General features: G+C 43.1%; 2 protein-coding genes across 5 annotated transcripts in view; one reads left to right on the forward strand and one right to left on the reverse strand.

The window, feature by feature from the left end:
* Positions 1-275: 275 nt before the first annotated feature.
* Positions 276-19,138, forward strand: part of pr (6-pyruvoyl tetrahydrobiopterin synthase purple) — a 31,611-nt gene continuing 12,748 nt past the window's right edge. The window contains exons 1-6 of one of the 2 annotated variants that reach the window (XM_075865774.1): positions 306-666; positions 7,371-7,450; positions 7,536-7,558; positions 7,641-7,697; positions 8,650-8,720; positions 9,265-9,568. In XM_075865774.1, coding sequence (XP_075721889.1) covers positions 317-666; positions 7,371-7,450; positions 7,536-7,558; positions 7,641-7,697; positions 8,650-8,720; positions 9,265-9,388 — 705 coding nt within the window. In that variant the 5' untranslated portion in view covers positions 306-316 and the 3' untranslated portion in view covers positions 9,389-9,568. Of the gene's footprint in view, positions 667-7,370; positions 7,451-7,535; positions 7,559-7,640; positions 7,698-8,649; positions 8,721-9,264; positions 9,569-19,138 lie in introns of those variants that run through there. The other variant, XM_075865776.1, reaches the window with a different exon arrangement.
* LOC119159477 (Aldehyde dehydrogenase) overlaps positions 9,703-19,138 on the reverse strand; it is a 58,799-nt gene continuing 49,363 nt past the window's right edge. For 2 of the 3 annotated variants that reach the window (XM_075865755.1, XM_037412245.2), the window contains exons 10-12: positions 14,403-14,560; positions 10,404-10,518; positions 9,703-9,818 (exon numbers count right to left, since the gene is read on the reverse strand). In XM_075865755.1, the coding sequence (XP_075721870.1) occupies positions 9,786-9,818; positions 10,404-10,518; positions 14,403-14,560 (306 nt within the window). In that variant the 3' untranslated portion in view covers positions 9,703-9,785. The remainder of the gene's footprint in view (positions 9,819-10,403; positions 10,519-14,402; positions 14,561-19,138) is intronic. The other variant, XM_075865760.1, reaches the window with a different exon arrangement.

Genomic DNA, 19,138 nt, shown 5'->3' on the forward strand with positions numbered 1-19,138 from the left:
TTTTAAAGAAAAGAACAAAACCTTTTAAACTTTGTGACCTGGGTTAAAAAAATAAGCTTTAAAAAATAAGTTGGTGAAGCACAATCACTGAACATTTGCTGATTTTTTTGTTTTGTGAGAAAACAGCTTCAAGCCACACGAACACAAACGAAGCTAAAAGCAGGGCAGAAGTACGAAGATTAGACAAATGTGTGTGCTACCCATCATTCCCATGCTCTCTGAAGCGCCGTGCGTTGCAGCTCCCGTAGGCACTAGCGCCAGAGTTGTTCCTAGTGTATCCATATGTAAACAAGAGAGGAGAATTTGCCTAGTCAATATGGCCGACTTCCGGCTTCATCGCGGCTTCACAACGAGTGACGTCAGGGCCTCTCCTTACCTTTTCTTCCTCCGTGCCCGACAACTACACTGTACCGACAACAAAAACTGCGTCAATTATTTGATGATGATAGTACTACCAGCGCTATCTCGCCTCGCGTTTTGCAGTTTAGTACGCCGCCGCTACGTATTTGCATGTTATTTTGATACAACAGCCCAAAGGTACAATTTCCGTTCTCTGGTGTTCTGTGGCCAGATCATGGGGGACGGGTGCAGCAGGAACGCGACGGCGACACCTGTTGCATCGGTGACGCGGATTGAATCATTCAGCGCCTCGCATCGCTTGCACAGGTGACAGCGCCTATTTAAAATGCTCGAGATCGGAAGGAAAAGCAGCGTGCTCAGAGCACTGTCGAACCACAGAGGTGCAAACATATTTGTCCAGTCATAATGCTCACGGCATATCTTTTAGTGAGTTTTGACCATGGAGGACGGCTGTGTAGGACATGATAGAGAATTCCACAAGTAAATCACGACACGAACTGAAGGCGATAACTAAGCACATACAAAATTTCACCGAAACGGAAGCATCCATATAGAATTTGATTTATATCCTGTGATGGTTGGAGTATTTGTAGCCAATTCCGGACGCACAGCAGTTTTCACTTGTACGGCACGAATTTTGAATATTTTGGGATTTGCTGTCGATAAGGAGACGTGTTTGGAGAACTCTAAAAAGAGTGCTGTCACACTGCATCGCATATACTTTTATAATATTAAAAAGGCACTTTCGGTTGTTATATCGAGAGGGTGGCATCGCCGTGACGTGTGATGACAGTGCGACGTCTCGGAAAGGCAGCGATTCGCGCTCTCTACCACGGCCGCTGGATAAAAAAAAAAAAAAAAAGCTTTTTTTTTGTTTTTTATACAGCGGTTGTGACTCTACACTCTAAAAAAAAAATCAAATAAAAGTTAAGTCTTTTTGAAAGGACCGCGAGATAGTGCAAGTCCTTTAATTCCTTGCACTATCGCCGCGGGTCGAGCACTACATGAAGTTCTCAATAGGAAAGTGGCCAGCACCGAGTTTTTTTTTAGAAAGGAAGCACAAGCAAGCCGAACGACAATTATTGTTGTGGGACAAAACTACACCCTTTTTACTCAATCTGTTTAAGTTCTTTTTCTTTTTTTGCTGGCTCATCTGCGCAAGTGGCAGAAGGGAGCTCATTGAGATCGAGAGGTTTAGCTTCGAACAAACTATGCAGATTATCAATTATAAACTCCAGGTTAATACTAATAGCAGCTGCTTTCTGTGTTCAGTTTAAATGTTTTTGCAACACGCCCATGCGCACTAACACTCACTGACATATCCTCTGCGACGGTGACGCATTTGTGCTCTTCAGCCTTTACTGCACGAGAGGCCACAAACCCAGGTTTATATCATATCAGGTTTATACCCAGCCAAATAAAAAAACCATTGCCACCGATTAGGAATTCCAGTTGGTCTCAAGCGGCCACAGTTGGTGTGACCCATTATCTAATAGGTTTCAATGGGATATGCTCTGAAGTTTCAAATTACAATGCTAGCCCATGGGCTCTTCTTCAATTGGTTCTCTAACATAGTAAAAAAAAAAAAAGTCACTTGGTCCAACTGCATGACGATACCAAATGGCCCCCATTTGCTAAAACCGATTGGGACCTTGAATCTCAATGGGATAGCCTAATTGAAATTAATACTTCTAAATGGTCACGGAAATTGGTGCAAATTTTTTATTTTGCCACTCCATTAGAATTTTCCATAATCCAAATGTTTGTGCAATTTTAATTGTGGTCAATCCATATTGAAAGATCGTTCTTCCAATTGAATGTTTGGGTATTTGTAAATGTCAGGCCTTATCATTATACAGGCCTTCAATTTTATATTTTTATATATAGGACCAATTACAGGTTGTTACAGGTTCAATTGGTACTCTATATAGAACAGTTCTGGGAGGGCCTCATTGCATAATGAATTGGTATTATTTATATTTAATATCCAGTCAAGAGAAATGCATGAGGGTTCCGGGTGATCGAATGATTAATAGAGTTTTACAGTAAAATTTATGAATAGGGATGCACTGAGGACCTTTTATACCAGATAGGGTTCTAATGGGAATTTCACCAATTTATTATAATTGAACTTCACTGATTGTCAATTGGTTTCAATAGTTCATCACAGGTATGAGTAAAGCTGTGAAACAAGAAAATAGTTCATAGAAAAGTGCTTGCGATTACACCAATACTACTGAAATAAAATATCTTTGCGCTTTAATATGGTTGACAAAGTGTGCCATTTATTTCTGATCGATTCACTTTACAGCTGGCCACAAAAATTACCCAATTGTTCTTGGGACCTTGCACAACTTTACTAGGCTGAATTTACTGGCATGTTGAGCAAGGTTATGTTTAGAGAAATGAACATGACAATAGTAAAGAAATTTTTCATTTCACAGTAATGCAATCCAACAATATGGCTTCTTAACTTTGATGCGTCTCCAACAAGATTAACAGGTCGTACCTTTAATTCAGAGCAACACGGTCTTTCCGATTACACAGATTGGTCTGACCAATCAATCTAATTGGTCAAACCATTTGGATTACGTGTATGCTTTTGATGGTTTGAGTTGGTCAGACAATTGATAAATCCAATTACAACTCTATATTATTTTCAATTGGTGAACTGGGCTCATCTGCTAGTCTAATTGGTTGATCCATTTCGATTTTGATGGTGTAACCCATCGGTTCTATTGGTCAGTCCCATTCAAACCAAACAGGATGACTTATTAAACCCACAGGAATCTTCCAATTAGTGTCCCAAAACACAATTGGAAATTTTCAAGTGGTTCTAATCAGATCTGATTGGAAATTCCCAATCGGGTCTGAGCAAATTTGTTTGGCTGGGTACAAGAGCTGTCGATACTCCGCCAACTCGCAGACAGCAATCGAACACTTTCAGTATTTATTTATACAAATACCTCATGTGTTGCTATGTTTAGAACGTAGTGTGTTCCACATTTTTATGCCCCGAAGAAGTGCAGAGTTGTTATATGCGAGCGTTTGCCCTGAAAAGCATTGAAAGCACATGCTATTATTGAGACGGCTCGAAGAGCGATGTGGTTTTGTGAGAGGCAACGTGATTTGACGGTTAGTGTAAATTGTCTCGTGTAGCAAGCAGATTAGAGAAATATTCCTACGTGTCTGAAGGTGTGGAAGTGAAATTGAATGCTTAATTTTTGTTATATTAGATAGTCTGTTGTATTCATGAGCAATTAAGTGAGCTGCACCATTCTGGACAGCTTCAATGGATTTTATAAGGTAGTCCTGGTGGGGAGACCAGATGGCTGATGCGTATTCAAGCCGAGGGCGTATGAAAGTTTGGTAGGCGAGCTTGCGAGTAGTCGCAGGTGTGCTGATAAGGTTACGTCTTAGGTAGTCTAATGTTTGCAATGCTTCTGCAGTTATTTTGTCTATGCACGTAGAATACGATAGGCTAAGTGTGAAATGAATACCAAGATATTTGTAGCAAGATGTAGTTAAGAGAGTGTCATTCTTAAGGGAATATGTAAATGCGTAAATCGATAGCTTTTGCCTGAAATTCATAATTTTTCATTTGTTAGTGTTCAAGCTCATAAGCCATTGATCGCACCAATGTGTTATACGATCAAGGTCACGTTGAAGCGCCCTATGGTCACCGACCATATCAATTTTTCTATATAGCACACAGTCGTCTGCAAACAATCTGATTTTGAATGCTATCTGGGATGACAGGTCGTTAATGAATATAAGAAAAAATAGAGGGCCTAAGACGCTCCCCTGTGGAACACCAGAAGAAACGTCAGATATGGGAGATGAAGTTGCTTCGATGATTGCGAACTGTTTGCGGAATGACAAGAAGTTTCGAAACTAGGAGACAATTAAGGAATCAATATTTAGTGATGAAAGCTTTTCTATGAGCCAACAGTGGTCGACACGATCGAATGCTTTTGAAAAGTCTATGAATATGCAGTCGGTCTGAGAATTGTCATCAGCATGTCAGAATAAGTCATTAGTAAATTCTAAAAGATGCGCTTTGCATGAATGACATTTTCTAAACCCATGTTGGTTATGAAAAAAAAATTATTAGATTCCAAGTTACATTTAGACAATGAGACATTTGAGAAAATGATGTATTCAAGTAATTTACCGGGGACACTAGTTAGTGATATCAGTAGATAGTTACTAACCTTATTTTTATTTCCCGATTTGTGAACGGGAATGACTTTGCCAATTTTCCAATCGTATAGAATTTAACCTGTGCTCAACAAATGCTGAAAAATTTGAGCGAGAAATATACTTGACGGGATAACTGTTATTTTAGGAATTTTCGAGTTAATGCTGTCTGCCCCAGATAAAGTGGATATTTTCAATTTGTTGATTAATGACGCTATTCCCTCAGATGTAACATTTATAGGGCTCATGTACTCGTAGCTAACCTCTAGGGAATAAGACATATTGAAAAAGTTTTCCACTGTAAACACAGATGTAAAGTAGTCGTTGAAAATAGTTGCAAAATCATTGTGTGGAATGGCATTACCGTCGTCGTCGAAAGTGAGATGCGACACTCAAAAGTGAGTGCACCGCTTGCCGTATCCGCACAGTTTTCAGGCTTGCGTGGCGATTTAATGCACTTTAATGAAGCATTTTTCTTCGTCCATCCTCTCTTGATCTGGAATCTTTTTTTTTGTGGCTTTGAAGATACCACAGGAGGTCGCGAAAAACTTTAGGTACAATTACCCATACAAGCCTCCACTTCACTATCGTGAGCATGTGGGACATTTTCCCCATCAAGAATGTTGTGTAGGTTTTCAAGGTGTCATCGGCATAAAAATGCACATCGCAAACTCGCGATTTACCTGACAGCCTTTTAGAGATGAGGAATAGCGTGATCCCACACTACACGAAGAGCCAGGTCACGTGGAGGTCAGAAGTGCCTCGGGCACTTAGGCACACAACAAGTCGGCATTGCAGACGAACAAACATCTACGCTATTTAAAACACAACCGCATGCAAAATATCTTCACTCTGCGTACTGCAACACGCGGACCGAGTGCAATCGCAGCGAAAAACATACTCTATCTGATGCACGTTGCTGGACTAGCTGAAGCCTGTTGCGACAACAGTGCCACTTTTAGTCACCACTATGCAAGTGGCCCGCCCCGCTCAACACTGCAGAGTTTTCAAACTGAACAAGTTCTATAAATGTTGGGCGAAAGCACGCATGGCTGGGGTTGACAAATACAGTGCCCAGATATCACGTGTCTATGCTGGATTTTTTTAAAATATTGGTACAAATATACAATAATACAAAGAAAACAACACGCTTGCGTGGAAGGTGTAGCAGTCACAGCGAAAGCTAGAAGAGCAGCTTTTGGGAGCCTTTTCAAAATACTCATTGGGTAACTACTGCAAGCACACTTGCTTCATATCCACTAGGGCGCCAATATTAAACTTTTGGGTTGTAGGCCGGCATTCGCTATGCTATTTTTCATCATTCTTCTAAGAAGCGTGGTATCCGTTAAAACTTTTGGAAAGAATTTCATGCCAATTGTTCATGCTGAGGCTGACGACGATGAAGAATTATGGCTGAAGTGGGTATGCGCCACAGTTAATAGGGGAACAAAACAAGCTTTTGTAATGGGTTGGAGCATTGGACGACAGACTCGTTACGCTATTTGCGTTATGAGACGACTGGTTGTTCTTTTGCTGTTTTAAAATGCTTTATAAATCGTATTAACGCGATTGCTTTCCTAAGGCAAGTTTGCCAACTTAGGCAACCAACTTAGGCAAACTTGCGTTAGGCAAGCATGCGTAAGGCAAGTTTGCCAACAAGTCACAAGTGCCAGCATAGCTCAGTGGTAGAATACTGGGCTGGCAACCAGCATACCCAGGTTTCGAGCCCCACTGTGTCTTTGGTGCTAGGTTTTTTTCTAATTTCGAGCTATGTAGTTACGGACACCAGCGGCGCCAGCGGACAACTGTGTGTGACCAGAGTTGTGATCTCAGAACAGCTTTCGCTGTAAAATGATTCATCTTAAGTGTATGACACTTTTTCTTAATTAGTTACTATAGAAGCATCAAAGCAATGCTCGCATTTGTGTATATCTGATGTGTTTTTGGGCAGTACTTCCTTTGTATCGTATTATGCTGTCTAACTCCACCAAAGCCACGTGGAAGTTCCTGATATGCACCTTTCAAGAAGCCTTCACAGTAACCGTGGGCACTGCAGAATAGGAATTCACTGCTTCAGGTTAACATTGAATGCCTTAAATCACTCTGAAAACATGGTCATCAGCAGGATTTTTTTCTTGAGAGGTGCAAACCAGCGTTGCATCGTGTATGGGGGAGGGGGAGAGCGCAGGTGTTGCTTGGGTGTGGGCAAGTTCTGGTGTGACTTGGGGGCCAAGTGCCCCTTTTGCACCCCCCTGCAGACGCCCATGCCTGTAAACTAGCCTATGCATAGCTTTTGAATTGGTCTTGTGAGAAGATTGAAATATTGGAAGATTTTGGTTTGGTTGATTGTTATGTGGGGTTTAATGTCCCAACACCACCATAGGATTATGAGAGATGCCGTAGTGGAGGGCTCTGGAAATTTTGACCATTTAGGGTTCTTTATTGTGCACCCAAATCTGAGCACACGGGCCTACAGCATTTTCGCCTCCATCGAGAATGCAGCCATCGCAGCCGGAATCCAATCCCGTGACCTGTGGGTCAGCAGCAGAGTACCTTAGCTACTAGACCACCGCGGCAGGGCATTGGAAGATATACACTAAAGCTAAAGGATTAGATGGAAGGCTATCATTATAAGCTCAATTCCGCCTGAAAACTTGTCTGGTGATAATGCAGCACTTGCTCTACTGACTCTCTGTATAACAGAGGGCAATTATACCATGTGTACTTTCTAAACATAACATTCGGCACACAGCGTTGCATGAAAAAAGCTGACCTTATTCTAAGGTCACAGCATTTGTGTCTGTTTGCAGCCCATCCCTTTCAGATGCTCAAAATGCTGCCATTTTTGGAAAGTGCAACAACCCAAATGGTCATGGTCACAACTACAAATGTGAGCATTTTGTTTTTCTGTGGTATGCAAGATTTGTCACCAGTATCCATGAGTGTTATTACTTGCAGCGTACATTTCTTTTCAGTGGAAGTCACAGTCACTGGCCCTGTAAGTGGTGTACATATTTTCTAGCTTATCAGGACATGCAAGGTACGATTTTTTTTTTCTGGTTTGCACTTTGCCGCAACAGGTGGACACAGCCACAGGAATGGTAATCAACATCATAGACCTGAAGAAATATATACAGGTCAGCCCTCTTGACTTTTCTACCCTTAGCTGAAACTATAAGGCTGACAGGTCAAGTTTCAATTCCTTCTTTTGCAATCCTAGTATATTTGTGTGTTGTATATGTGTTCATTTTGTTAGCATTCATTTCATCATTAAAGATTTGGTATGTTTTGTGCAGAGGCTTACTCATTACAGAAGACAAACTTGCCTGAATTTTTATCTTATTGAAGTTGATACTGAAAACTACCTGCTCATCATGTGCAAATATGGCAAAAATCTGCTTAGATATAAGATAACCACAAGCGAGGGGGCAAACTACTAAATGAAGACTGGATTAACAAGATTAACGGACCAGTTAAGGTAGTAAAAAAATAATGTTTACCTCCTACGAGAAAAATAATAATCAGGTCGCTAGGAAAATTATCTGCATTGCTATGCCTAAATTCTGCTTCAAACAGCAGTATTCAGCAAGAAAGGTCCGAATTGTTGCCATAGCCTTGGGCAAGTTTCCACCACTACAAGCCATAATATCAATTTCTTAACATGTCCACAAACTGCTTAATGAGTAAGGCTGTACAAGTATTTCCAGATCAAGTTAAATAACTGTGGAGAATCCAACAAATATTTAGTCCATCACACATCAAACACTTTTATTTTCAATTTATGAAATGTTCATGTGTTGAACAACTCGAGACAAGTTGGTGCGAGAACAATTGCTTAGCAACTCTACTTTCAATACTCAGCTCACTCTTAAAACAGTCGGCGAAATTATGCCCACAATTGAACAGTTAAAAAACTATTTTTTAAACCACATCTATTCATTGCTAGTCCTGTGCGAAGCTTTGGGCAGTGCCCAAATCATTCTGTATGCATTGTGTACTTGCAGTGACAGTGCATGGTGCAGTATAACGAATTCCGCTATGCAAACAAGGACCAACATGCATTGTCTAAAACATGTATGGCCATTGCAGAGTGAAGTGATGGATGCTCTTGATCACAAGAATTTGGACAAAGATGTGCCATACTTTCAGAGAGCAGTCAGGTATGAACTAACACAAGTTATTTCCAGTTCATGCATTCCCTTATAATACAGAAAAGTTGCATACTATATATATTCATGAAAATTAGGCAGTTTAAAAGAGGGCTTCTAGAGAATGCAACTGGCTTCAAACAGTCTTTTTCACGACACCCCTGCACATGCCCTTCCCCTGGCAGAAAAGTGAGGCTGTGCTGTGAAGCTATGCTTCTGGTCAATAGTGGTTGTCTCAGCCCCTACCAAAATGGTGGGGGGCGGCTCAGTAAAATGAAAGAGGTAGGTTAGAGCATGCTGGCTGTGCAAAAAAAAAGACTTTGTATTGCTAGAAGATGGTTATATGGTAGAGACTACATGGCTTCACTTATGTCATTGGGTTCAGTTTATAGACCCAGTACGCCTTATTTGCAGTCTTAGGCAGTTGTACTGCTGCCAGATCCTCCGGAAATAACCAGTTAAAAACTCTTGAGCTGCTTTCACAGAAGTCAATTTCATTTGAAAACACAAATGCTTGCATGCCATGTAATACTGCTGGCATGACATTTTTTTTCAGCACAACAGAAAATGTAGCAGTGTTTGTCTGGCAGCGGCTGCACAAGGTGCTGCCCAAGGAGCTGCAGCTTTGTGTGCGGTTGCACGAGACGGACAAGAATGTAGTGACGTACGAAGGACTGTGAAGCTGTTGACACACGCTTGCTGTACTGCAGTCGTCCTTTGGCATGGAAAAATAGTAGTTTCATATCTAAGCCTCTTTATCCTGAAAATTGTATGCAGCTCCTATTACACCGGTCACACTTCTATGTCGCTAGGTAGAGTCCCTAGCTATTGCTTGAAGAAATAAATCGCAACAAAACATATCTCGCCTCTTGGTGGTGGTGGCTGCCCAGTGTCTACACTGCAAGTCTCCTTGCTAATCTTGTCATATTTTGAGCTCATTAACAGTGATGTGAGCCACAGGGATGGAGCACTTATTGTGATGCACACACAAATATGGAAATTCCAATCATTTATTCAACTAGGAATATAAAAATATACAGGTTATATGTAACATAACAAAGTGATGTATATTTTAGCTTAGCTGTTTTTCTGTCCGATCTTCATGATCACCTGAAGGTACAAAAAGAAAACATGGTAAGTAGCATTCAATAAGCTTCATATTATTGCTTTTGTTATTTGCAGTATATTGAGAACTTCAACAGTTAGGATGGCAGTGATTTTCCAGTGTATTACATGTGCCAACTTGAAACATACCTACACATTACAAAAAAAAATGTATAGTCAGCCAATTCAATTTTCCACAGTTATAAATTCATCCATGCGAGGTGTAAATATTGTTCATACTTTGTCATATAAAATACTTTCCACTAAGTGGTTGAGAAATGTCTTTGAAGTACATAAGACCTAAATTATTCCATACTACTCTTTGGTGTGCTTTTCAAAGAACACTGAGCAAAAGTAAAAGCATTCAAGAGAGTGCCTGTGGCCAAAGTTGAAGTGCCATTACACAGAAGTGTTATCACAGCAGTTGCGAACTGTAGCTGTATAACTAGGAAGTTGGTCATGTCTTTGGAAGCAGGAGAAAATAATGAAGGGGGAAGACTAGTTCCCTTTGCTTCAGTCTCATCATTGGGATTTAGAGCTGGCTATAGACTGAAAATAGTTGCCAGCCAATTAAGCTTCCCGTGAACCTACCGATTTCACTTGGGTGTAAGCTTCAAGGCCATATTCTCCAAGCTCACGGCCAATGCCAGACATTTTGTAACCACCAAAAGGTACTTGGGCAGTCAACACATCGTAGCAGTTCACCCTGAAGCAGAAAATAAACTTTCAGGTTATACGAAATGATAAAATTAATTTTTTTCCACACCACGCAGCATGAAAACGAAATATGGAAGTTGCTTTGTAACATACTTTCCATAAATTCCTGAAGTGTGCAGTGGTGAATGGCAAAACAATTCACTTAGATGCTGCTGTAAGTTGAGACAATGGTAGCTTATGCCAGTATGAGTGCACGGCTTACGACTCGAGTCAGCCAATGAAAGCGACTACTTGCAATACTCAACCAAACGGTCCACCCCATTTCAAATAGTTGCATGCTGCGGTGCAGCCCGTATATCAGCGATGTGAACTGTAGTGGCATTGACAGTTGCACTAATGTTAACAACTATTTATATTGAGACATCCGCAATATGAATGGTGCTCCAGAAAAAGATCTAGAGAGGCATTGTACCATATCTGAAACTTGACCGTTATAAAGTGCAATCTAAACCCTTAGAGACTAACAGATAAAAAAGACACTAGTGTGCCTAGAGTGAAATAGGGGCTGATAAAAAAGTGCATATAAAGTACCCTGCTTATAAGAGACACCTCTTATAACGGAAAAGACTCACTGTCCAGTGCATGTCTCTTATGAAGAGGTTCAGCTGTAGTACATTACATAGTACAAAGAAGGTAGTGGAGGTGCCACAGGAAATGTTGCAATAATCGATCAGTGACTAAATGCTTCGTCCATTGGTTTGTCTAGGCTATCAGCCATGCCAAAGACTCATTAAAATGAAACTGCTAGCTTTACGTCTACGTTTAAATTTCTTTTTGTTCTGTAGACATGAAATTTAAAAAACCCACATCACTAATTGAACTAAAGTGGATGCTAATTTAGTGTACTATGTTTAAAAGCCTTATACTCCTGTAATTTTGATTTATATAAATAAAAAAAGATAGAAGGAAAGGTAACATGGAAGCCTGCGATGAAGAACATCTGAACAGAGCCTTGACGACAAGTCCACTTGTCGAAACACTGGCACGAGCACACAACCCATGTTAGTATTGGATTTTTTCGTATGATTTATGTCGTAGCACAGACATTGGTCGCGAGGGCCTCTATAGGTACAGGTCAGAGGTGCGCTGCAATTGTTTTGACGTCACAGATAGGATGCTTCTGCTCACCTTGCTGTATAGTCGTTGTGGAATGCGACATTAGGGTGAGATCGCTGTGCGCGGCATTCGTTGCCTGGCGTGTAAAGCTTAATTTGGCCTGCTGGACATATCATTGCCATGTAAGCACTATTAGGTTGCGTACAAGCAGCTTTTAATAATAATATAATATCCGTGGTTTATTGCCATGTAAGCACTATTAGGTTGCGTACAAGCAGCTTTTGATAATAATATAATATCCGTGGTTTTACGCACAAGAACCACGATATGATTATGAGAGATGCCGTAGTGGAGGGCTCCTGAAATATTAGCAATCTGGTATTTTTTTAACGAGCACAGGCCTCCAGAATATCACCTGCATTGAAATGTGATCGCCGCGGTCGGGATCGAACAAATGACGTCAGAAGCCGAGTACTGTAACCCCCACACCACCGCGGCAGACAGCGTGCAGCTTTAGCTTGTTGGTGTACAGTTAGATGCCTCAGTGCCAAGTGTATGCAACAAATGTCCCGGTAGCTTTTCATCATTGCCCCAAATGCGAAGGAATGCGCTACACTTGACTGGTAAAGCTGAAAATGGAATAAGACGCTAATGCTAACTCGCGGGTCCGCAGAAAGCACTTTCGTAAAAAAGATTTCATGTTCGCCACTATTTCTGAGATGTTCAGTAACAGCTGAGCTGACGTACGCTCACTAGGCTCCCGGTAGCTCATTGCATGCATTTGCCAATCAATTTGCTGATGATTGAAAACGACAGTCTCACTGTAAATTAACAAATTAAGTAAAAAAAAGACCAACCACATCTCAAATAACTCCCACGACGAGGTCCTTAGAAAACAAACACAGTCACATTTACCATCTCATCGAAGGCCCTGAAAACTAACATCGATATGTTGCCGACAAGTGTAAGCCACGGCGAAAAGTGGATGAAGTAAAAGAAAAACGAAACTCCAATGTCCATGTGGGAATTGAGGCTAGCCCGCTGCCTTTGCGCGGGCTTTGCCGCCTTTTCTGCCGTTCTCATGTCCCGACATGTCTGCCCTCCTTTGCTGTCTGCCGCGCTGGAAGAGCGGATTGACGTTTAATCCCCCCACCCTGTAGCGGATGTTGACTGTGGCGCCGCGCGCGGAGTCTCCTGAGAGGTTTTCACGCGCTGTGTCGGGAGCGGGCAGACAGATACTCTTCGGGACTGCAAACGGTGACCCACGCAATCTTTTCCGTCTGTCGACTCCCGTCGCTCAGGGCTCGTCGGACTTCGCTGACGGCGCCTCGCGCCCGAGGCGAACGATCACCTTTTGTTGCCCCACTGCGTACGCACGGCCGAAGGGCGATACGGTGTCCTAGTGCGTGGCCTAGCTGCGCCGACCCGCCTCCCTCCGAAGCCAACGTGAGCGTCTTTGCCCTCGCTCGAGCAACCGGGCCTTGGTCCCGGTGTCTCCGTGGATCACCTTTACCGCGGGGACGTGCTCGTGGCACCCTGTGCAGTACTTTTATGCCCGTGGCGTGGATAAGCCTATTTCTTTCCTGTCGCGCCTTTGCAACAGGCTGTACTGCATTTGGTGTTGCCACAATAAAGTGTTGCGACTTTGAGCAGTATCGTGTTCTCGCCACGGCGACGGTTAACGCGTGCCCTCCGGCTCGCTAAGACCGGACCCACGCTGGTGGCCATACTCCTTCGGGATACGTGTACACCACAACCATCAATCTTATTATATCACAACTAAAAAGAGCAGTCAATTGGCCAGCAAATCAGCAAGCGATTTCCAGTTCACAAGAGCAAGCAAATTGGCCCTGTATATCCCACGAGCGCTTGTAAGCATGTTTTTCAATTCTCCACGCTCACCATTCGCAAGTGTTCATTGACAGCCGTGCATTTGAACCGCACGGGTGGGTGTTATTACTGTTCTGTGGCTCCTTTTAAACATAGTCCAAGAATTCTCGCGGGGAAAATATTTAATAACGTATTAGCAGCTTAGCTTAGCTTTCGTGATGTCACTAGCATCGTTAGCTATGACATCTGCTGCGCGGGGATTGTAGAGAGCTACAAATGAGTCCCACCAGGGGACTCTGGCTCGTACGCAGTATGTTTGTCTGAAATATCAGGTCTTTCATTCTGAAAGACAGGGAAGTGAGCACACCCCAACAACAGAAGACTTCCTTCCTGTGTCCGTGTTCGCGTCTTCCAGAATGAACACCTAACCACCAGCTCCGTTATTCTAAGCTTTACCAGGTCATACCCCATCTTAAAAAAAAAATTAGCTTAATGACAAATGGGAAGCACATGCGGTGTACACAACAAAGAAACGTGGTGGAAAAAGCACGTGGTACCAGCAGATGACACAATTCGGCATCCTATGAGTGACATCATGACATGGGTGGCGCCACGCTATCTTCTCAAGGCCAATTCGATAAAAATTTGATTTCACTATGACACAAACAGTGCAAAATAACAGTGGCAAGAGATGCGAGTGTTACTTTTTTCAAGTTGATTTGCAGCATATACAATATGTTTCAACAAGCTCAATACTGAATGTCTTGTGATAAGAATTTAACTGGTAATTATTACAATAAAATATTGCATTCTTTACAAATAAAAACCACGCCAATTCTCTCACGAAATGCTGCAACTCAAGCAAGAAATTATATGAAACCACAGTGTGCCTTTTAAAAATCAGTCACACCAAATGACTTGCAAAAGCGCAGTAATTTTCACTATCCAACTCAAGCCACAGCTGTAGAGAAAGCTGCTAATGCTCACCACACAGTTCCTGCTTTGATCCCAGATGAAAAATGCAATGCCTTCTCAAGGTCTTGTGTAAAAAGGCTTGCGGCCAAACCATACTTAGTCTGGTTCGCACGCTCGATCAACTCGCCAATGTTTTCAAAACGCAAAATCTGCATTACTGGCCCAAATATCTGCAATGGAGACAAAGGCAGCTGTACACTCTAGGTTTAGCCAGAAACTGCATGCGTTAAACAATTGCAGGTGACTGAAAAACCAAACAGTGCATCTATTGACACGACAAAACTAATTTAGAACTTGTTTTCACACAAAATAAAATAGAACAACAAAAAAACTGATCACCATGCAGAATGTACAATACTGGAGGCATTACCAATGCTGCTTGGTAGCTACCAAACTACTGAAACACAACAGCAATGCAATGCCTTCTCAAGGTCTTGTGAGACGCAAGTGGCTGAAGTCATCTTGGTGAAAATGCTACATGAACCGCAATAGCTAGTCATTTTCACGTGTGCTGCCTTCAATCAATCAATCAATCAATAAATCAGCTTTTCTTTCTCCTTGAGAAATATAGGGGCAGCGGAAAAAAGCCGCAGTACTGCAGCTTGACAAAGCTTCGGCAGCCTACAAAGTCCAGCAGCAAATAGTCAAGTAGAAAAAAAAATTTGCTGGAAATATAAAATTTGAATTCAGTGCACTAATATAAATAGTGGCAACATGTAGTAAAAACTAGGTTAAACAACAAAATATTTGATTCTTTAAGAAACTTTATACTGACACAATGTGACTTCAAGTTACACGCGCTAGCCTTATGCGCTCCGGCTGGTTTGCGGCACACCAGCCTGCGGGGTCCAGCTGCGTGCGACCCATGTTGGAAAAAAGAAGAACGTGAAAAAGGAAGCAGAAGTGAATTCTCGGGACTCCTAGGAGATTCCGTTCTAGCTGCGTTATTATTCTCGGGCACAAGTTCGCCCTGCCTACGTAAGTCTATTAAACGTGTTCATTGAACTGTGCGTCACAAATTTGGTGGAGGTGCTGGGTACGATGCCAAGCCCCTCTTCAGCGACGGAGCACAGTCCAGAACCACAGCGATTTGGACCCAATGAGCTGACACCTGTTCATCAGCACTGCAGTAGACGCCTATGTGGTGAGGGTCCTGAATTTTCACCTTTATCTACTTCCCTTAGAACCTCAATGGCTCAGAACGGGTACTCAATTAACATGACAGCTCAGGTCACTCCAGCCAACATTGTAGTGAACCAGCCAATGCTACCAAAGCCTTTCCACGGCAAAAGCTACGAAGACATGGAGGACTGGCTTGAACACTTTGAACGCATCGCAAAGGCTAACGTATAAGCAGAAGAGCGCAAACTTGGAAGTATTTACTACGCGCTAGAAGATAGCGCACGAACGTGGTATAAAAACCACAAAGCTGCCTTTCGGTCGTGGGATGACTTTCGACAGGAGCTACTTGCTGCTTTCCCAAACACAAGACCGCAAAGAGGGCTGAAGCTGCGCTCCAGACAAGAAATCAGCGCAATAATGAAAGTGTCGCCATGTATGTAAAAGATATCTCGCCTATTTCGCCGAGCGGATCCAAATATGAGCGAAGACAGGAAGCTGCGTCATCTGATGTGAGGCGTGAAGTAAGAACTCTTTGCTGGACTAATTCGGAGCCCGCCGTGCACCGTCGCCAAGTTTCATTCCGAGGAGACTACAATGGAAAGGACGTTACAACAGCGAGCAAGGTTATACAACCGGGATACGATCATCACTTCCTTGGACATGTTGCCACCAGTCTTCGGTAACAGCATGAAAGCACTATGCGAGTTAGTGCAGTCTGTTTGAGAAGAACTCCAGAAGCAGCGCCTTGATAGAACGCTTCAATGCTTTCGTCTCTGGCCGAAATAATACGTGAGGAGGTCAGGCAGGTGATACGCAAACCTTTGAGCAATGCACAGCCAGAACCGCCACTACAACAGCAGACGAGAATGATGTTTGCCGATGTGCTACTGCGAAGATCTCCAAGACGTGCGGACATTGCAGAGGCTACACCTATGCAGTACCCGATGCCGCCCAGCACCCTGCAGCCAACGCCCGAGAGGAGACTCGGGAAGAGCAATCACTGGCGCACTCCCGACAGGATACCGCTTCGTTACCACTGTGGGGAGGCTGGTCACCTCTACTGAACGTGTCGCTATCGCCAGGCAGGACTACAAGGTTTTCCTGTCAATGCAACTCGACCACGAAATGGTGAACGCCCCTTCAAAATTGAAGAATACCTGTCGAGTTGTCAAAGCTCAGGTGGCTTCCAACGACACCAACCTTTAGCAACGACCACGGGGAGGTACAGGTCGCTTAACCCCGACTTTCAGCAAGCTCCCCAAGGTCTCGTTCCCCAAGCCCGCGTAGAAAACTAGAGTCTGCAACCTGTGGAGGCAAGGCGGCTGTCGACGCTAATGCAGAAAAACTCCATCGCTGACTCTGAACAACGACTGACTCAGAAACTGGTGCTTCGATAGTGATGTTGCTTCCGATTTACGTTTGTTGGTTGACGGCTACAAAGTCATTGCACTGGTAGATACAGGCACAGATTATTCAGTGATAAGTATCGGACTTTCTAAAATACTTAAGAAAGTGCCGACTCCTTCGAAGGGACCACAAATTCGCACAGCAGGAGGGCACCTCATCGACCCAACTGGAATATGCACAGCAAGAATTGGAATACGGGGTTTCACGTACGTCGCCACTTTTATTGTGCTGCCAGAATGCTCAAGAGACTTGATTATCGACATGTATTTCTTATAGGCTAATGACACTGTAATTACTTTGCGAGAATCTTTCATCTAATTTGCGACTAGGCACGCGATTGCTACTTTTGAAACTGAAGAAAATGTATATGACCTTTGTATTCCAGATTATGACGTCATGGTGCCGCCAAGATCGAGCATATTTGTTGCAGTAACCAACAAAGCATTCAGTGAATTCAAAGGATTTGCTGATAACAACATTGCTTGATACTCCAAAAAGGGATCTGCATGGCACGAGGCCTCGTTAAGTTACGTGAAGGATGTACGAATGTTCTACCTACAAATTTTGGAAATGCGGTGCAGCACGTTGCAAAGGGAACCCTCATCGCCAGTCTGAATGATTTCGTCCAGGTTACAGAGCTGCGCACTTTCAAAATTAATGAGTCTGATTCGCAAGATGTAGAGTCCGCCCTTGCAACCGTCGACATCGAGACAGGGCTACTACCAAGCCAAAAAGAGCAAATAGAGGGTCTGGTAAGGAAATTCGCCGAATGTTTCTCGTTGTCGTCTGAAGTTTGACGTACTTCTATCGCTAAACATCGCATCATTGTCGATGAGTCAGTGAAGCCAATATACCAGCATCCCTACCGAGTGTCGCCAAGAGAAAGAGAAGCTATTGGTAATCAGGTTAAAGAAATGCTCAAGGATGACGTAATCCAGCCTTCATCAAGTCCATGGGCGTCACCTGTTGTTCTCGTGAAGAAAAAAGACCAAACCTTACGCTTCTGCACTGATTACTGAAAGCTCAATGCCGTCACTAAATGGGACGTTTAAACTCTTCCAAGAATTGATGACACTGTGGATAAACTGCGAAATGCCAGGTATTTTTCCTCACTGGATCTTAAAAGTAGATATTGGCAGATAGAAGTTGACGAAAGAGATGATTGTGAAAAGACAGCATTTGTAACACCGGACGGTTTATACGAGTTCAAGATACTCCCCTTTGGCCTTTGTTCAGCACCCGCCACATTCCAACGAATGATGGATACGGTGCTTTGCGGTCTGAAATGGCAGTCGTGCCTGGTTTATCACGACGATGTTGTAGTCTTCTCTGCTACCTTCGAGCAACACTGGGTCGTGCTCACTGCTATCAAGTCAGCAGACTTGACGATAAAATCGCAGGAATGTAATTTCGGCTTTCGTGAGCTCCTTTTTCTCCGCCATGTCATTAGTGCAGAAGGTGTCCGCCCAGACCTTGCAGAAACTGAGGCCGTAGCGAAATTTCTGAAGGCAACAGACAAGAAGGCTCTTTAGCAATTTTTAGGTCTCTGCACCTATTATCGACGGTTCGTTAAAAATTTTTCACGAATCGCTGAACCCCTGACGTGGCTGACGAAAGACGAAATGCCTTTCGTATGGCTTGCCAAACTAGAGGATGCCTTCAATGAACTACGGAAGTTTCTTCAAAGCCATCCTGTTCCAGCGCATTTTGATGAGGAAGCAGAAACTGATATCCACACGGATGCAAGCAATGTCTTGGGGCTGTACTCATCCAATGGCAAAACGGACAAGGAGGAGTCATTGCGTATGCCAGTTGCACTCTTTCGAAAGCTGATGTGAACTACTCAGCGACTGAGAAAGAATGCCTTGCCGTGGTATAGGCTATCGGCAAGTTTTGCCCATATTTATATGGTAGGCCTTTTCGAGCTATAAGCGACCATCATTCGCTATGCTGGCTGGCTAATCTCAAGGACCCATGTAGACGGCTTGCACGATGGAACCTGCGATTACAGGAGTACGATATCACGCTAGTGTATAAATCAGGTCTCAAGCACAGTGATGCGGATTGCTTGTCACGTGCTTCGATTCAACCTGCTGCTTCTGCTTCTACGAGGACGATAAAGATTTTGTTTTCTTGGGAGCTGTGACATCGTCAGAGATGGCACATCATCAGTGATCCGACCTTGAGCTACTCTTCTTTATCAAGTACCTATAAGGACA

The sequence above is a fragment of the Rhipicephalus microplus genome, chromosome 1 (assembly GCF_043290135.1).
Source record: "Rhipicephalus microplus isolate Deutch F79 chromosome 1, USDA_Rmic, whole genome shotgun sequence".
In the NCBI taxonomy this organism is placed as follows: domain Eukaryota; kingdom Metazoa; phylum Arthropoda; class Arachnida; order Ixodida; family Ixodidae; genus Rhipicephalus; species Rhipicephalus microplus.